This window comes from Mugil cephalus, chromosome 12 (genome assembly GCF_022458985.1).
Source record: "Mugil cephalus isolate CIBA_MC_2020 chromosome 12, CIBA_Mcephalus_1.1, whole genome shotgun sequence".
Taxonomy (NCBI): domain Eukaryota; kingdom Metazoa; phylum Chordata; class Actinopteri; order Mugiliformes; family Mugilidae; genus Mugil; species Mugil cephalus.
In genome coordinates this window covers 24,468,235-24,485,237 of record NC_061781.1, presented here as the reverse complement: position 1 = coordinate 24,485,237, position 17,003 = coordinate 24,468,235, and the positions used below count along the sequence as shown (strand labels likewise).

At 40.0% G+C, this 17,003-nt stretch overlaps 1 protein-coding gene across 1 annotated transcript in view; it reads left to right on the top strand.

Annotated features, from left to right (window-relative positions):
- The window catches only part of col6a3 (collagen, type VI, alpha 3), a 32,379-nt gene extending 19,965 nt beyond the window's left edge, over positions 1-12,414 (top strand). The window contains 24 exon segments of the mRNA XM_047601633.1: positions 115-168; positions 264-299; positions 394-456; positions 615-677; positions 791-853; positions 1,093-1,155; positions 1,609-1,659; positions 1,958-1,993; positions 2,107-2,169; positions 2,461-2,523; positions 2,807-2,839; positions 2,952-2,988; positions 3,097-3,108; positions 3,228-3,721; positions 3,832-3,934; positions 4,295-4,996; positions 5,129-5,234; positions 5,321-5,376; positions 5,511-5,771; positions 6,788-6,862; positions 8,135-8,320; positions 9,222-9,281; positions 10,300-10,485; positions 11,573-12,414. Coding sequence (XP_047457589.1) covers positions 115-168; positions 264-299; positions 394-456; positions 615-677; positions 791-853; positions 1,093-1,155; positions 1,609-1,659; positions 1,958-1,993; positions 2,107-2,169; positions 2,461-2,523; positions 2,807-2,839; positions 2,952-2,988; positions 3,097-3,108; positions 3,228-3,721; positions 3,832-3,934; positions 4,295-4,996; positions 5,129-5,234; positions 5,321-5,376; positions 5,511-5,771; positions 6,788-6,862; positions 8,135-8,320; positions 9,222-9,281; positions 10,300-10,485; positions 11,573-11,613 — 2,907 coding nt within the window. The 3' untranslated portion in view covers positions 11,614-12,414.
- Positions 12,415-17,003: the final 4,589 nt, after the last annotated feature.

Here is a 17,003-nt window from a genome sequence, read left to right as displayed (position 1 = left end):
TTGTGTGTGTGTGTGTGTGTGTGTGTGTGTGTGTGTGTGTGTGTGTGTGTGTGTGTGTGCGCGTGGATGGATGTCTTTATTTCTCTCACTGGAATTTTTGTTCTGCAATGTTAGGGAGAACCTGGTGAGGACGGAACTCAGGGAGCTGGAGGTGAAAGGGGAAGAAAGGTAACCAAGCTTTAGTACGATTACCATCTTTTCTTTTCAGAATTGCTGTACTTGTTTTTTGTTAAACCTTTTTTTTTTTGCTTCTACTTCATAAGGGATCCGATGGCAGAAGAGGCTCACCTGGGCAACCTGTAGGTGCCTTTATAGTGATAGCATAATTTTTTTTTAATACTCAGTAACTCTTATGGAAGTAACTAACATTGTGCTGCTTGCATGACATTAAAGGGAAATCCTGGAAGACCGGGAGCTGATGGTGTGCAGGGAGAGCCTGGTGTTGGAGGATCTAGAGTAAGTTTGACAGTCTTTTTCCAGTTCCCCAGTCGTATTTTTTGTTTTTCGTTTTTTTTGACAATATCAGGCTCCAGTCTGCACATACACTTGCCAAATACCATTGTATGCAGTATTTGTATATCTATAAATGTGACACTGGGTTTGTCTTTTTCAAGGGTCCATCAGGACCAAATGGTGCACCAGGGCCCAGAGGTGAAGATGGGAACCCCGGACCTAGGGTGAGTGTACATTTCTAAATGTACTTCTTATGTATATGTATGTATTTTTCATGTATATTTTCAAGTATAACATTCTGAACTTAACTTTAATGTTTGAATGCTTTATTGTTTAGGGCCCAGGAGGTATCCCAGGTCCTGCTGGAGAGAAAGGTAGAAGAGGACCTCTGGGTCGCAAGGTACTGACTGGGATGTAATTTGGCATGGCATTTGGTTTTCCATAACAGCCTTGTTTCCTTTATAAACACACTGGCCTAGGATGAGCTCTCTCGCATTACTGGACACACAGCTGGTCTGTTTGAGCAAACATGAAAGAGCACTAAGGAATTATTAAGACCTTGCCTTTGGAATTTAGCTAAACGTATGGAATCTGACCTGCCTTTGTCTCATTCTTTGTCATATGTCTGTGTCTTCGTAGGGAGAGCCAGGAGATCCAGGACCTAAGGGTGTCATCGGACCCCTTGGCCCCATTGGAGAGCCCGTAAGAATAACAGCCTATCTTCTTTGCATGCACCCTTACTATATGTAAAACTGATGAAAAACGTTTTTAAAAAATCTTCACAGCAATTAGCCTCACTTGGTTTTGTCAAACTGATTATTGAATAATTAGAAGAGAATATGTTGGCAGCAGAACTAAAGACCTTCTACCAGGATCACGCTGCAAGTTAGAAAAACAATTTCCATCCATTATTGTCGTGGCTTATGTGTCTAGGAAAGTATGTGGTGTGTTTAAACAGGGAACTGATACTTGTGTTTGCTTTTAAGTATTTCTGTATTTCATTCATTCAAGCCTGAATGGCGCCATAACATTACATAGGATCCCATATCAGTGCTTATGACTGAAGGGGAAAAAGAGGACGGGAGGATGTCACTTCAAGACTGTGCAGAGCTGATTAATAAGCCTTTAAAATTTATTTTCTTATCTTCTTCATAGGGTGAAGATGGTAGAGATGGCATCGGTTTTCCAGGGCCTGACGGAAGAAAGGCAAGTGATTTCTGACATATTGTGTTTGGTGAACTGATAATTGAAGACATGTGTAATCAAAGATGCATGTAACTTTGATATGCAGTTACACACAATAATAATACTATTAACTAGGAATAATGATAGTAGGAATGCTATAATGAAGTGACACCATTGCACAAATTCAAGTGTGCTGAAAGTTTTTTTCTTCTTTGGAATCTGGACTTCCAGCACCTTGACAAAGACTCGGCCAGGTTGAGCGGTAGACCTCCTACAGATACTAATAATACTTAAAATATGTGTGAATTTTTCTTTACAGGGCGATACCGGTTTCCCAGGATTTGCAGGACCCAAGGTAATGGAAAACACTAATTTTTAAAGTTATATTTTATTTGCGGTTGCAGAATAAATACTGTGTTGTAGCAGTAGATCATTTGCATTTATCCATTTTTTTGTTTGTTTTTACAGGGAGCAGCTGGGGACCCTGGCACCCCAGGTGGACCTGGACCCAGAGGAAATCGTGGACAGAGGGTACGTTTTTGAGTCGCCCAGTTAGATGTGGTACAATAATAGATTCTATGATAATTCACAATCCTCACACTTTTCTTACAAAAACATTTATAATGTCTTTTTTATGGTTGAAATATAGGATATATATAGAGCATGCATTCTCAGCTGCGAGTGACTTGCTCATTAATGTCGTATTTGAGGAGTTTTAAAGTCAAGATCTGCGTTGAACAACTGACAGATGAATGAGATTTAAAAAAAAAAAAAAAAAAAAAAGGTATTTATTATCTCTTGTTTGCTGTTAATTATTTTCAGGGGGTCTCTGGGAATCCTGGCATTCCTGGCCAGAAGGGAGAGGTTGGATATCCTGGACCATATGTAAGCATCTTCAAAGTCTGCTCTTAATTGTTGAGCAAATTCCACATCAGTGACATGGTGCCACCACAGCAGAACATGTTTATGTAGGATTCACAATTTACAGCTCACTTTTATGAGGTTGCAAAAAGTCATGTAAATTAAAAACTGAATGTATACATAAAAATAAAAACATTGTGACAGTGGTCAGCGTTCATCCATCCACCCATCCATCCATCCATTCATCCATCCATCCATCCATCCATCCATCCGTCAGCTCTTAAATAACATCTCTATTCTCTCATAGGGTGCCAAAGGACCAAGAGGACCCGGTGTTGTGGTATGCTTTTTTTTTTTTATCTAAATTTGACTGAAGCAATACAGAAAAACTCATGCTACTCATTTTTGAAGATTACAGAGTTCTTCACATTTCTCTTTCTCTCCCCTTTTAGGCCTGCGACCTTGTCAAGAAGATAAGAGACAACTGTCGTACGTATAATTTAAAAAACTTTCTTTAACTTTAAAAAATGGATTAAGCTCATTTATTGTGTGCTACGAATAAATGTCTTACACTGATTTTCTTTTTCTTTTTACCAGCTTGCTGCTATGGTAAGTGCAAATAAATAAGTCTATTCAATAGAGTAATTAAATCACATATTAATTTCATGACTGTGCGTGTACTGTAGTTGCTAATATGCAGAGAACCTTTTGTATGTGCACACCTTTAGGTAAACAGGAATGCCCGCTCCTCCCCACTGAGCTGGCCTTCGCCCTGGACATCTCTCAGGGAGTTAACCGTGCAAACTTCAACAACATGCGTGACACCGTCCTGCGCCTGGTCAAAGACATCACCATCACCGAGAGCAACTGTCCGAGAGGAGCTCGAGTCGCTTTGACCCTGTACAACAGCGAGGTGACCACTGAGATCCGGTTTGCTGACGGCATGAAGAAACGCGCCCTGGTGGAGCACATCGAGGGCCTGCAGATCCCACAGAACAACAAACCTCGCAGCCTGGAATCAGCAATGAGCTTCGTGGCCCAGAACACCTTCAAGAGGGTGCGCAGCGGTTTCCTCATGAGGAAGGTGGCCGTATTCTTTGTTGGCGCGCCAGTCACTCAGACACAGCCGATCACAAACGCAGCTCTCCGCCTCCATGACGCTGGAATCGCCTCGCTGTTCTTGGTCACACGTGAGGACAGAGCACTTAGCAGAGCACTGCAGGTAAAAGACAACAACGTAAAATAGAAATTTCAGTAAATAGAATAAATAAACATTATCTCAGAGCCGCTCTCTGTCTTCATTCTTTGTTTCTGCTTCCCTACGTACAACAGGTCAACAACACAGCACTGGGCCAGGTGATTGTCCTTCCTAGCGCTGGAAGTTCACAGTACAATTCAGTCCTCAATAAGGTTATGAGCTGCCACGTCTGCCTAGGTAAGAGCTCTGTGTGTGTATTAATATTTATCTTATTGTTTTTATTTTTACACATTATCTTTGGTTTTTATCCATATTTTATTTCCTCATAGATGCAAAAGTTGATTTATTCTTTTTTTTTGTTTTGAGTAGATTCAACACAATCTACTCTGTAAGTGGGAAGAAGGAGAAAATTTAGCATTTGTTTTTTCCATTTAACAAGTTTTTGCATTGCTAGATTTTTATTAGTAAATTTGGATCCAATGCAACTTATTTTTAAACATTACACAAAAAAAAAAAAAAAATCAGTTTAAGCCAGCTGAATGATCCCAGTGCAGCCTTTGATGAATACAAATACACAACCTCTGATTTTTATCCCAGATACCTGCTCTCCGGACCCAATGTGCGACTACGTGCCCCCAGCGGCCGGCCGAGACAGGAGGTCTTTCACCTCAGACGTGGACATTGACATGGTTTTTGTAATGGACAGCTCTGAGTCTACCTACCCGTCCGTGTTCACTGAGACCAAACGCTACATAGCTCACATAGTGGAGCAGCTTCATGTCTCCGCTGACCCTGTGTCATCACCCCACCACGCCAGAGTGTCTGTCATCCAACAAGCACCTTATGGGTTCCTCCTCAACAAAACTGGCTCCCCCATCCACGTGGACATCGGCTTGACCGACCACCGCTCAGCTCAGGATATTGTCAAATTCCTGTTGGAGAAGACGCCCCAGTTAGAGGGCGGCCGTGCGCTGGCTGCGGCTATCGAGTCGACGGTGGAGCAGGTGTTTGAGAAGGCGCCTCTGCATCGCGATAAGAAGGTGCTCATGCTGTTTGTGACAGGAAGCGTGGAGGAAGAAGAAGAGCAGCTGGTGCGCGTTGCCACTGAGGTCAAATGCAGAGGCTACTTCGTGGTCATCTTCGGCGTGGGCCAAGGACTGAGCGCCAGGGATGCTAGTGTCTTGTCCCGCATGGCCAGCGAACCTTCAGATGTCTTCTTCAAGCGGCTGGAGAGCATCTCACACTTTTATGACAAACACATCCAGACATTCGCCCAGCTGATGCCCAAGTATATCAGCAGTAAGTTTGTGATAAATAGCAGTCATCAATTTAAAATGCTGTTTTGTTTTCTTCTTTATGTAACATTTTTAATGAGTGTCATTATATGCATCGCTCTATCTTACCGTGTTCCACCTTACTTTGCTTTTACAGTTGAAAATGCTTTCTACATGTCACCTGAAGTCTCCCAAAACTGCAAGTGGGTGCAGAGTGACCAACCACTAAAGAGACCCTTCGTGCCTTCATCCCAACAGCCGGAGTAAGCTTTGTGATGTTCTTTTTGTCTTTACACTTGTTGCTCCGTGTCCTCGATGGTTTCATTCAAACTGTCTTTTACATTAGTAGGAAACATCCGAACGATCCTCAAAATCAACAAGCAGCTCATCCAAGGAAACACAAAGGTAGGATTGTGTATTTGCTAAATGAACTTGAAAATAATCAGCACTATTGTTGACACCATGCATGGCTGGACCAGGTAACATCTATTGTTACATTCATTGCACATTTTTCTAACCTTCGCGCCTCCATCCCTCAGATTCAGAGGAGCTGCACGTCTCTAACGTCACCTCGAGCAGCCTGAGATTGCACTGGAGCAGAGCAGACCCTAAGCTGTTTGTGTACTTTGAGGTGGTGGTCACACGGCTGCGTGACCACGCCCTGGTGCTGAAGACCAACGTGTCGGGCACAGAGATTTCTGTGGACAACTTGGAAAGTGCTCAGACATATCACGCCGTAGTCACAGGACACACAGCGGACGGTCAGATCGTCTCCACCCGCAAAGGCATCATGACGACCAGTGAGTCTGCAAACACACCTGCAGTCAGTAACACATAACGACAAAGTGAAAACAGGTTGTAGACACAGTATTCAGATTCTTATCCCGGTTTGGATTCTTGGTTGAGTCTGTGGTAGCCGAATGATATGAGGCCCAATTTCACTTTAATACATTTAAAATTAAATATAGAACATCGTAGAGAATCCAACATAGTGGAAGTCTGTTTTCTAATTACTGGAGTCACTCACTCTGCGGAATAACTACGTAGAATCATTTTCTATCTGCAGACTGTTGACTAGTGATGTTCGATACCACTGATTTCCTTTCTGATCTGATACTGAGTAAAATTCAGGCTGGTTTCCTCTGTACTAATATGTCTGGTAAACCTAAAAGAAAGTAGCTCATAGCTTCATAAAGAACACAGGAGTCATTTATGTATTTTAAACTCTGAAGTGTATTGAGGTAGTGGCCTCATTTACTTTATAGCCGAGCTGATACAACAACAGAAAAACCAAACAGACACACTAAAAAAATAAGTTAATGATAAGATCATTAACGTAAATAATTGTTTAACTATTAGGAACTACTATAAAATGAAACCTTTCATCTTAATTGTGACCCTGTTCTCTCCTCTTTTGTCCTCCTCATCATAAACGCCTCATATTCTGTGTTGTGGTTTAACCTGAGGTGTTTCACAAGGTTTGTTGTGTTTCCACAACTCAGTAGTTTAGTTACTTTCTCCTGTGTTCCTATATTACCTCCAGTGACTGAAGTATCCAAAGTATCAATATTTTGATTTGAGAATCGATTTTAGAGCATAAAGACCTGGTATCGAAGGTATTGATATTTCAGTATCGATCCACACATCACTACTGTAAACTCCTCAACAACTGGGAATGCTACACACATTTTACATTTAAAATCTGTGCAACTTCAAGCTTTGTTTAAATTTAGATAAGAACGCCGACTTCAAGCAGCAAACAGGTCACACACTCCATTGTTGCAGGCGCTCTGTGAACTCTCGTTTTACTTCACAGAAGCAGCAGAGCAGAAGCCAGCCAGCCACGTCATCAGTACTGTTAATACCACACCACTGGATAAACCAGAAACTGGTGAGTGACCGTGAACAAACATGTGTGTCTGTATGCCGTTGAGTTTCAAAAAGAGAAGAAACACTGGAGCGGTAACTAAAAGCCGTATCAGTGTGTTGTGCTTGGCTTGGTTTCCTAGGAAGTGTGTTCGGAAATTGTTCGTAAGCATAAATTGCTTTGCTGCAATGTAGCTGGACTATTACACAAATGTGTTATTAATCAACCATGTGCCAAAGTATATTGAAAGTCATTCAGGAAAATCTCAAACTCTTGAGTGAATTGGGTTGTGAATTAATTCAAAAGAGGTTTAAATAAATTGTAGAATTCTGAGAACTCTTTCTGCCCTCTTTTCTCTTTTTGAGAACTTTTTCTCAAAACTCTACGGTTCCCCTTGTTTAAACCCTGTTTGTATCACCATGACCTGGATGACTGAGGCACGTTGTAAGTTAAACTCCAGGCTGAAATATCTGTGTCACTAGGTAGACGACTGTATCGCTCAGTGTTTATATACTGTTTAGCTCCAAGAAACACTGACAAAGATTTAAAGAATGCATATTTGTTTTAGGAGTGAAGCCTTTCAGCTGCTCTGCTTATAAAAGGCACAACCACGTTACTAAGACGTGAGAACATCTGTATGGGCTGTAGCTTTATGACAGTTTCCTTCCCTACAATCATACAGCTGTTAATGTATAAATCATTTAGTTTGAACTAATTTAATGAGTGTTGGTCTTTCACATTTCAAGATGAGCCTGAACCCAATACTTACTGTAACTCTGGTTTTCACAAGTAGGACAGAAGGAAGCATTTCTCGTGACGTTGTAGGGGATGTCACGTACTGTATCATGTATACAGTAGATAACGTGGACCGTGCAGCCTTGAACTTTCCAGATGACTTAAATGAACTAACGCACTAAATGTAGTTTTAACTAACTTTTCAATTCACCTTTAAAATGAGTTAATCCTCTTTCATTCTACTCACAACTTTTAATTCTTAAATGCAGAATCTTCTAATAATGCACTGATGATGCCCCCCCCTGTTTAGTGTAGGAACACGTTAAACGTAGCTTCTTTTCCTCTGTACAAAGACTCATGTGACTCCATAAGAACAGCCCAAAGCTTCTAATATGACTTTTTTTTTTTTTGTACCTGCAACTTTTTAACCAAACACAATATCTGCTGTATAGTCTCTTGTAGTTGATCATTCGTTCCTAACAGAAACTCATCCTCTCTCTCTCTCTGTTCTCCACCACTGCTCTCTTCCTTGTTTTCTTTTGTTTTGTTTGCATGTTCTAGTTAATGAACTCACAGACCCATGCTCACTTGACTATGACCCCGGAATGCCGTGCAAAGACTATCAGGCTAAGTGGTTCTTTGACAGAAAGAATGGGTTCTGTACGCAGTTCTGGTATGGAGGTTGTGGAGGCAATGAAAATAGGTTCGACTCTGAGGCCCTCTGCTTGAAAAACTGCATGAGGTCAGGTAAGTGTCCCAGTTGCTCCCAGGATCATTGCAGGAATGTTCTGCATTCATCACACGCTTCAACTCCAGGTCCAAAGCTTTTCTGATGGCTGTCGAATCCTACCTATCCACACCTAGACTGTGTGAATATTAATGGCAGAATAGCTCCTCTAAAGTGAAGCCAGAGCAAGTAGAGCTCTCCCTGGTGGCTGGAGGCTGCAGTAGATGTCATAAGCTCCACCTCCTCATGGTTTCCGTCATTTCAAGTAGTTAATGTAATGTTGATGCACGTTCAAGTGGAATTTGTTTTGGATAAGTTTTATTTGATGCTATAGAAACAGGATGCGACACAATGGCGACCACCAGTTGCTATGGGATTGTGAGAGTTGTAAAAACAAGTTTTAATGCAAGGAAGTGGAGATGCGTTGTCCATATTTATATACAGTCTATGTAGGCATCAGCTGTATTTGGTATTTAAAGAGCAACGGTGGTGTCTTCTCCTTCTCAAAACCAAGACAGAAATGCATTATTATACACAGTAATGTGTTATTGTGAGGGGCTGATTACAAAGACCCGTGACCAACAAAATACATTTTTGCTATTTTATCTTTTGACTGTGAACTTCCAGTTGCACATCTGCTTCCGTTGACACTGTGGAATAAGTTTCATTCAGTAATAAATGCAGCCAACAGTGAATGAAAATATCCTGATCTGGATAAAGATCGTTACCTCCAGAGAACCCGTCTTTTATCCAAGACTAATAGTAAAACTGTCTTGTGTGAAGGAGAAGAAAAGTAACCTGTCACTGTGAAACCAATTTGACACAAATAATGGAAAAAGTCCTGCTGCATTCCTGAAACTGATGACATAGCTCCCTGCTTCACGCTGAAACCACATTTATTTATTTTTCTTGTTTCCACAGAGCCAGAGCCTCAGCCAAAGGTGCAGCAGGTCGAGCAGGTGGAGATCCTCCCGTTGCCTGGTGAGGGAAACACGGATATGTTTCTGCATGCATACGATGATACACTTCCTTAACGTTCTTTTAAGATGCAACTGACTGTGATGTGGGTTCATGCTGTGCAAAAGTATAGAAGAACGTGCTTCCCTCTCGGCCTGTTTCAAACATGCAGATCAACAGCAAAACCTCCTTTAATTCAAGGCTTTTAATGCTGAATAACTACTTCTTTGTATTAAACGGCGCTGCCCCTAAGATGATGTAGATGGCGGATGGAACAAGTAACGAGCCGAACATGGGAAAATGAGAACGTTGTGCTTTTGTTAGAGGAGCAGGCCAAGTCGTAACCACAGGGAAAATGAATGGAAAGCCTTGTTCTAGGGTTCATTGTTTCCCTGGCAGCAGCCTTCATACAGACACCAGTTAGTCAGTAAACGGGCAAAACTCTGCTTTAAACCAAAAGTACTATATCTCAGGGTTATGGAAAAATAAATGAGCATAATGACGATGTTAAGCTGGAAGTGATTTGGTTAGTTAACGTTCTTACACTGATTCATACAACGCACAACAAAAACAGGCCAAAGCTCAATACTCATCAGCCGCCATTACTCATCATTATATATAATTATTACCACTTGTTAGTGTTAGTATTTAAAGTGTAATTTAGCATATTATTCCCCATGTCCTCTGGTTGTACTTGTACATGTATTCCTCTTGCTTTTATGTTTTTCTATTGTATAATCTTACATATGGCCTATGGTTCTATATTCAAGGTTCTTTATCACGGTTCAGGCTGAGAAATGGCTTCTATTATGCAAAGATTCACTCAGTAGTTCTCATAAAAATGTGCAATACATGTGTGCACACATGTGCAACATTGTGCAACACAAACAATGGGAATAATTGTGTGAGGTTTGCAATAACAGTGACTTATTATCATGTCATGTTAGTGTTTTAGACTCATTTTTTACATTTACTTTATCTTTTTATTTGTGTTTTTTATCTACGACACCTTTTAACTTTATTCTGTTCTGTTTCTTTCCAGTGACCTCTACCACCACAGACATTTGCCAGCTTCCTAAAGAGGAAGGAACTTGTGCCAAATTTGTCCTGAAGTGGCACTACGATGCCCCCAGCAAGAGCTGTGCACGCTTCTGGTACGGAGGCTGCGGTGGAAACCAGAACCGCTTCGACACGTTTGAGCAGTGTGTGAAGGCCTGTGCAGAGCCAGGTAGGTCGACTTCTAATCTGCTTGTGTCAGTGGTGAGGCCACATTAATGTGTGCTACTAGAACCAGAGTGAGGAACAAAAATAATGCAATCTCAAATTTTAGGCTGCACCTGGACATCCACAGTATCCGGGCGTATCCGTCTAAATATCGATAGTATCGATACCAAGACTGGTATTGGCATCAGAACAATACTATCGTGATGAAATCGATACTTTTGTTACAGTTTCTCTTCTATACGTTCACTAAATGAGTTAAAAGGCAGTAAAAGGTGGAGACGGACAGAGTTTGACACTCAGATCCTAGAATCACAGCAGCATCACACAACTGGAAACTGATGCTGTTAATGAGATGAGTCTGTTTTCAGAGGAAACGACAAATACTCAGGATACAGACTCACTCCTTTGGTGGAAAATGAATGAGTAAACATTTCCCTCTTTGAGCAATTTTTATGTTTATTATTACATTGCTGCTTTTGTTTAATTATTTGCACAACTGACTTTATGTTCCACTGTTAAATTTATGTTTTTGTTACATTGTTCCTTTTTCTCACTTTTCCTCCAAAAAGGGTAATTATTTCATTTTTATTCTGTCAAATTGTTTTATATTGAAATTAGTTAAAAGGTTTATTTGCCTAAAATATTTGTCCAGTGTTTATTCATAATTATAATAAACTAAAGGCAAAATTATGAAGTTTTTCAATGATCATGACATTTGAAGTAGAAGATATCCTATGGGCGATACTAGCCCTGTATTTACTTGGTATCGGAACGATACCAGAATCCCCAGTATCACCCACCCTTAATCCACAGAGATGTGCACATAGACACTAGAATTCATGAACCTGTGGACAATGAAACCAGCCTTTAGCATCTGCTAGCATAACCCACAGGTATATCCATCTTTTTGCATGACATGAAGAAGGTTTCATTCATTTTGTCACATTTATATCACTAATCCAGTGGATCTAGGTTCTTCCTCCTCTGCTAAATAATACTAATAATAATAATAGCAGCAATAACAACAACAGTGTGGACATTAACTTGGTCTCTAACCATGAGCTAACCACATTTTTCTTCTCCTTCACCAGCACCGGTCAACCAAGGCGTCATTGCTTCAATGAGAACATAGGAGAAAAGCATCAGACGTGGCCAAGCTTCTGAGGAAAGCCGAGCAAAGTGGCCATACTGTAAAGATGCAAAACCAAAGTAATGGTGGCTGCACTGGATTCCACACAAATGAACTTCATCCCCAAAATTCTTGAAATAGTTTTTTTCTTCTTTTATTTTTTCTCTTCACATCAACAAAGAAAGCAACACGATTGACAGCATGTTTCGTTTGAACCTACTGGTGCTACATAGTATATTTGTTTTACAGAGTTGTTAAGTGTCAACTTTGTATAGTTAAGATTTTTGGGAACAATGACATCATACAAGTTTTCATACTTTTCTTTTTTTAAAATGCAGTTTTATGATTAAATAAGAAACATATATGAATATCTTGGACAGGGATTAGCAATAAATTAGTACAAGCAGGACTGGCATTATTCAATAGAGTAATCTTTTTTTTTTTTATTGTGTTTTTAGTTTAATTTTTTTTCATGCCACATTCACATAGTAACATTGGCTTGAATTGTGTTTAACCTCCCTTGATGCCTGTGGAATCATTACTTCACTATTTCAGCATCACGAAATCCACAGCAATGTTTACACAAGTCTTGTGAGACAGTGACCAACTGCTTGGATACAAACATTAATGTAATGTTAAGTGCACTTCTGGATCCATCGCCTCAAACTAATATTTTCCAGCTATTGAGAAACAGAATGTACTTGTCAAGCTGTTTTAATTTTTATTTTTTATTTTTGCTGAAATTTGTGTTTCACCGGGGTATAAGGGGAAATAAAAATGAATTAGACTTTCTAATAAACACAAGCAACTGATTCTTTTCTTTCTTGGTGCATAAATAAAAGTTATGGCGATTCAGAAGAACAATTTATATTTGCATCCTTTCAAAGGTGGAGCTGAAAGAGAAGCTGAGGACTTAAATCTGTGAAGTCGTCTTTCAACTTCTTTCAAAGAAGTGGGTGTTTTACTCTGAGGTGGCAACGTTTCCAGTTTGCTTCTTAGTATTTAGATTTCAAAGTGACGTTTAAAGCCTTGAAACATGTGGTGAGGTGAGATGTATCAGTAAATACAGAGAGATCGGGAAAAATGTGGATTATCAGATCAAATTAACGACAATTGGACTCAATGATCCACACGAACTAGTGTGAATTTGGAAAAGTGAATTACCCTCAGTTTCAGTTAGTTTCATTATGATAAATGTAGCTAAATAAAATGTTACTAATGTTACTGAGAAGTAACATTGACCATAAAATACGAATTTGACCCTGATCTCACTGAAAGACACACAATTTAAAATGTGGGCCAAAAGTTACCAAATATGGTTCCTCGCCCCATAAACAGTTAATAGTTGTCCAGAAACAGAAGGTTTTCACTTACAGAGGCTGAATATTTTGAACTTTCTAGCTCTTTTATCCATTTGTGGCTTTCAAAGGACCTGAAGACCAGGATGAACCTGTGTCTCCCCAAGAAACCTAAAACTTATTGGTCTGCTGGTGTACTGGTATTCCCAGATATCAGGGTAAATAACGGCTGAGTGAATAGAAATGACCCACAAATTCCTGAAATTTCAACTATTAGTCTTAACTAAAATCAGAATATCTGTTTTAACCAGCTGGTAATCAAACTCCAAACGTCATTAGACAATAACAAACTCAAACATTTCATTACTTCTCTATTTGACGAGCAATCCTCCAGTTTAATATTAGCAGTAATTAGTTGTATATTAAATCATAGTCTGATAACTAAAGCTGTCTTTTTTTCCTCTTATACTGAGCACTTAAGTTACTTAACAAAATGATGTGGACACAGTGAGTAATTCCAGTAATTTCCAAGTAATTAAACTTTAATGATTCCATTTCTTCTTTTCTTTGTGAAACTGGTTTTGACTGAGCTGAGAGTCATGTGATGAGGATCTGAACGTTTGGATCAGTGCAAGTATCTTTAATAAACCAGAGGATGTTCATCAGAGTAACAATCAGCCCATGAGTACGATGAACAGTCGTATGTGATTCATCAGTCAGTCAGTCAGTAACAACTGTGCTGCACCACTGTCGCTCAGATGGGAGATGTAGTTTATAGAAGCACAGACAAAAACAACTAGACAACAGAGAAAAGCATATATATTCACACAGTATAACACATATAAAACTGAATATATACATGTCACTACATTAAGGGTGAAGACGCTGCATAAACTGCCGTCATAAAATGTCTAAAACCCTAATAAAACAAGCATTAGACAGATTTACAGGAATCCAAATTATAACACAGCCCTTCATCAAAATCAACATTTAGGCCTTTTTGTGTGTGCAGAGTCTAATGTGTGTATCCTCATAATATTTCAACATAAGTGTCTCCTCCTCTTGGCGACTGTGCTGCACATGCAGGATTCCCTGACAGCAGAAGGAAGAGATGATTTATGTTCACTCATTCTCTGCTCCAGACGATGTAGATCTGCCTACAAACATGGTGTCATGGGGGGAGAACGTAGATCACATGTTACCTGTGAGGAAACAACCTCTCACCAGGTTTCACCAGATCTGGGATGTTTAAAGTCAAAACATTTATGAGTATCATCACACTGGGTGCAATTACCGAATGGAGCAAGAGGCTCTGACTTGGAGCCGTTTGTATACTGACCCCCCCCCCCCCTGACCCTCCCTTTACAGAGGCCAGGGCCCCGTTTATACACCAAAACCATCGACATCAATATTCTTTATCCTTTTAACGAGGCCTGATGAGAGAACAAACCCACACTGATGAAATTATGTTGCTAATGCACAGACGTTGGGATTTAATGTGGGACTAAAACATTTCTGAACGTCCCACATCACACAGAGTTAAGTCTTGTCAGCATATTACAAACATTACGCTAGAGGACAATTATTCAGCGCCGTAACTGGAAGCAGCTGCTCGTGAGGAGCGGTTGAGGCTCGATGTAGCTACACCAGTGCTGTCGTGTCGTCTCTGTGGGTGGGAGTTTGTACTTCTCCACAAATGTGTCAAACAGTACAGTAGTAGTAGTATGAATGCTCCAGCTTACATTCAGATGTATGCACATGTAAACCCCTCACATACTGTCCCTGCGTGGTGGATACACTCACAGCTGCACAATCACATCCGCAGCTATTCCTCTGTGTATGCACACTGTGTCCAAAAAAGATAAAATTAAAAATAAATAAATAAGATTAAACATGCAAAAGCTGATACAGTAATACTCCAGCTCATCCTGCTGCAAAAGTCTAGTACAGTTAAAGAAAGTGATTATTTTAGGAACATAAGTTCTCGAAGGCTGAATTTCCCTTTAGTTGTTTCAGTTTCAGGGTCCTGAAGTAAATACTAAGTGAATAATTTGGAATTATGACCATTCACAGATGTATGAAGCTGGAGCCAACACATCTTGGCAAAACACTTTACAAATAAATAAACAAAAGCAAAAGATGAAAAAATACACAATCATTTTTCAGTGAAACATAATATTTCAGCTGACTTCACGGCTACTTGTGCTGTTTGTTACTTTAATTTCCACGTTTGTGTTTCCAAACACCTCGTTTGACACAAAATCTATTTTTAGTCTGAACTGGTCTCAGCCAGAAGAGTCGCTGCCCCAGTTTCCACTGCTCATGCTCAGCTAAGCTAGGCTAAACTAAGCTAAGCTAAGCTAAGCTAAGCTAACGCAGTTGCACTAATTACCTCAACGTCCACATTCACTGCCCACACTGTACGTACTGACGGTCAGAATGATGTTACATTCTTCTATATTTTGTACATTATTTCAAATCTGATTCTGTCTTTGATTGTTTTTTTGTATATATTTCGTACCTAATTCGGTGCAACTGTGTCAAGTAATTTCCCCATAAATGTGATAAATGAAAATGAGAAGAAATGAGAAATAATACATTTCCCATCATGTATTTTTATCATATTCTCATTATAAATTATTATAAATGACAAATTGTCTATTTTAAGATACAAAGCATTTTTTTATAAAAGACCATGATAAAATTCAGCCCTTAAATCCAACCACTGAATGGAAAAATAAAAAAATAAAATACGTCTCCTGGCACGAGCTTCATTTTGGACGACAACTAATTCATTTCACAACATGTCAAACTACATCACATTATCAGCAGCCCTCTACATGGTGGGGGACGGGGACAGGGACAGGGACGGGGGGGGGGGGGGGGGGACTGGGACGGGGACAGAGACAGGGACGGGGGGGGGTGTCACCGTTGCAGAATAAACGTCCTCCAAGATGGCTTCCTAATATATGAAGCCATATATTAGAGAACCATATATTACAGAGAGTCTGGTCAACTGAAATCATGGCGCCATGTTTGCTACATCAGAGGTTAGATTCTATCCCAGTGTCTACTTCCTGGGAGCTGAGAAACGTGTAATTACCTCAACCAGTCACACCTGAGACTGAACAAAGGTCCTGGTTGTTGAAGAAGCCTCTTTAGATGCAGCACGTGTCTCCTTTTAGTTTTATTTTTAATGAACCAAACCGTTACTTTTCTAACTCTGTCATGTGTCTCTACTTTATGCTGGAGCCAGGACGTAACACTTGTGCATATTGTTCCCTATGTGATATGTATTTTTATCATATTTTCATTATAAAGGACTAAAGGAAGATGTCACTCACACACGTTTTCCTTTAAATCGCCTAAATCTGGCCACAGGATGGATAGAAAAGAAGAACCTTCAGATAAAAAATACTTCAACTTACTGTTACAATGTGACAGTTTTACCTCCATGAGAAACAACAGAAACCAAACTAGTGACCTGATAATTAAACTTAGTTGGAAAATTCTGTCTTCGATAAACCACATCTGACGTGCCTCCATATTAAATTTACTGCTCATTTCCAATTCTCACTGGCACCTGAGGTCGTACACCACCACCACCACCACCACCACCACCTTGTCCCATGTGAAGCCTGTTAGACAAACTCTAAACTACACAAGTTAAAACCAAGCGTTCTCTGTGCAGAACAGAAAACAGAGGCCACAGCAACTGGCAGCTGTGAGTCAGTGTTTCCACAGCGAGGTGACTTAGAGCAGCCGAGGCATTTAGGTCAGGCCAAAGACCCCCCCCCCGGTCAGTCACGTTAAAAGGAGCAAATAATTTGACTTCAGTGAAGTGATGAATGAGGAACATAGATCAGACCCCTCCACCACGATTTACTGACAAACGTCTTTGTCCTCTCGTTTTTATGCTTTTATTCAACATTCCCCTTTTCTTACTATTTGTTTTTACACATAATACTTTAAAATATTCACGTTTGAGTGAATTAGAGCATCTGTTACTTCTCTTCTCTCCACTTTATACTCAATAAAAACTTTCTCCAGGAGGTTTTTATAACATTTCTTTTTGTGTGTGTGTGTGTGTGTTGA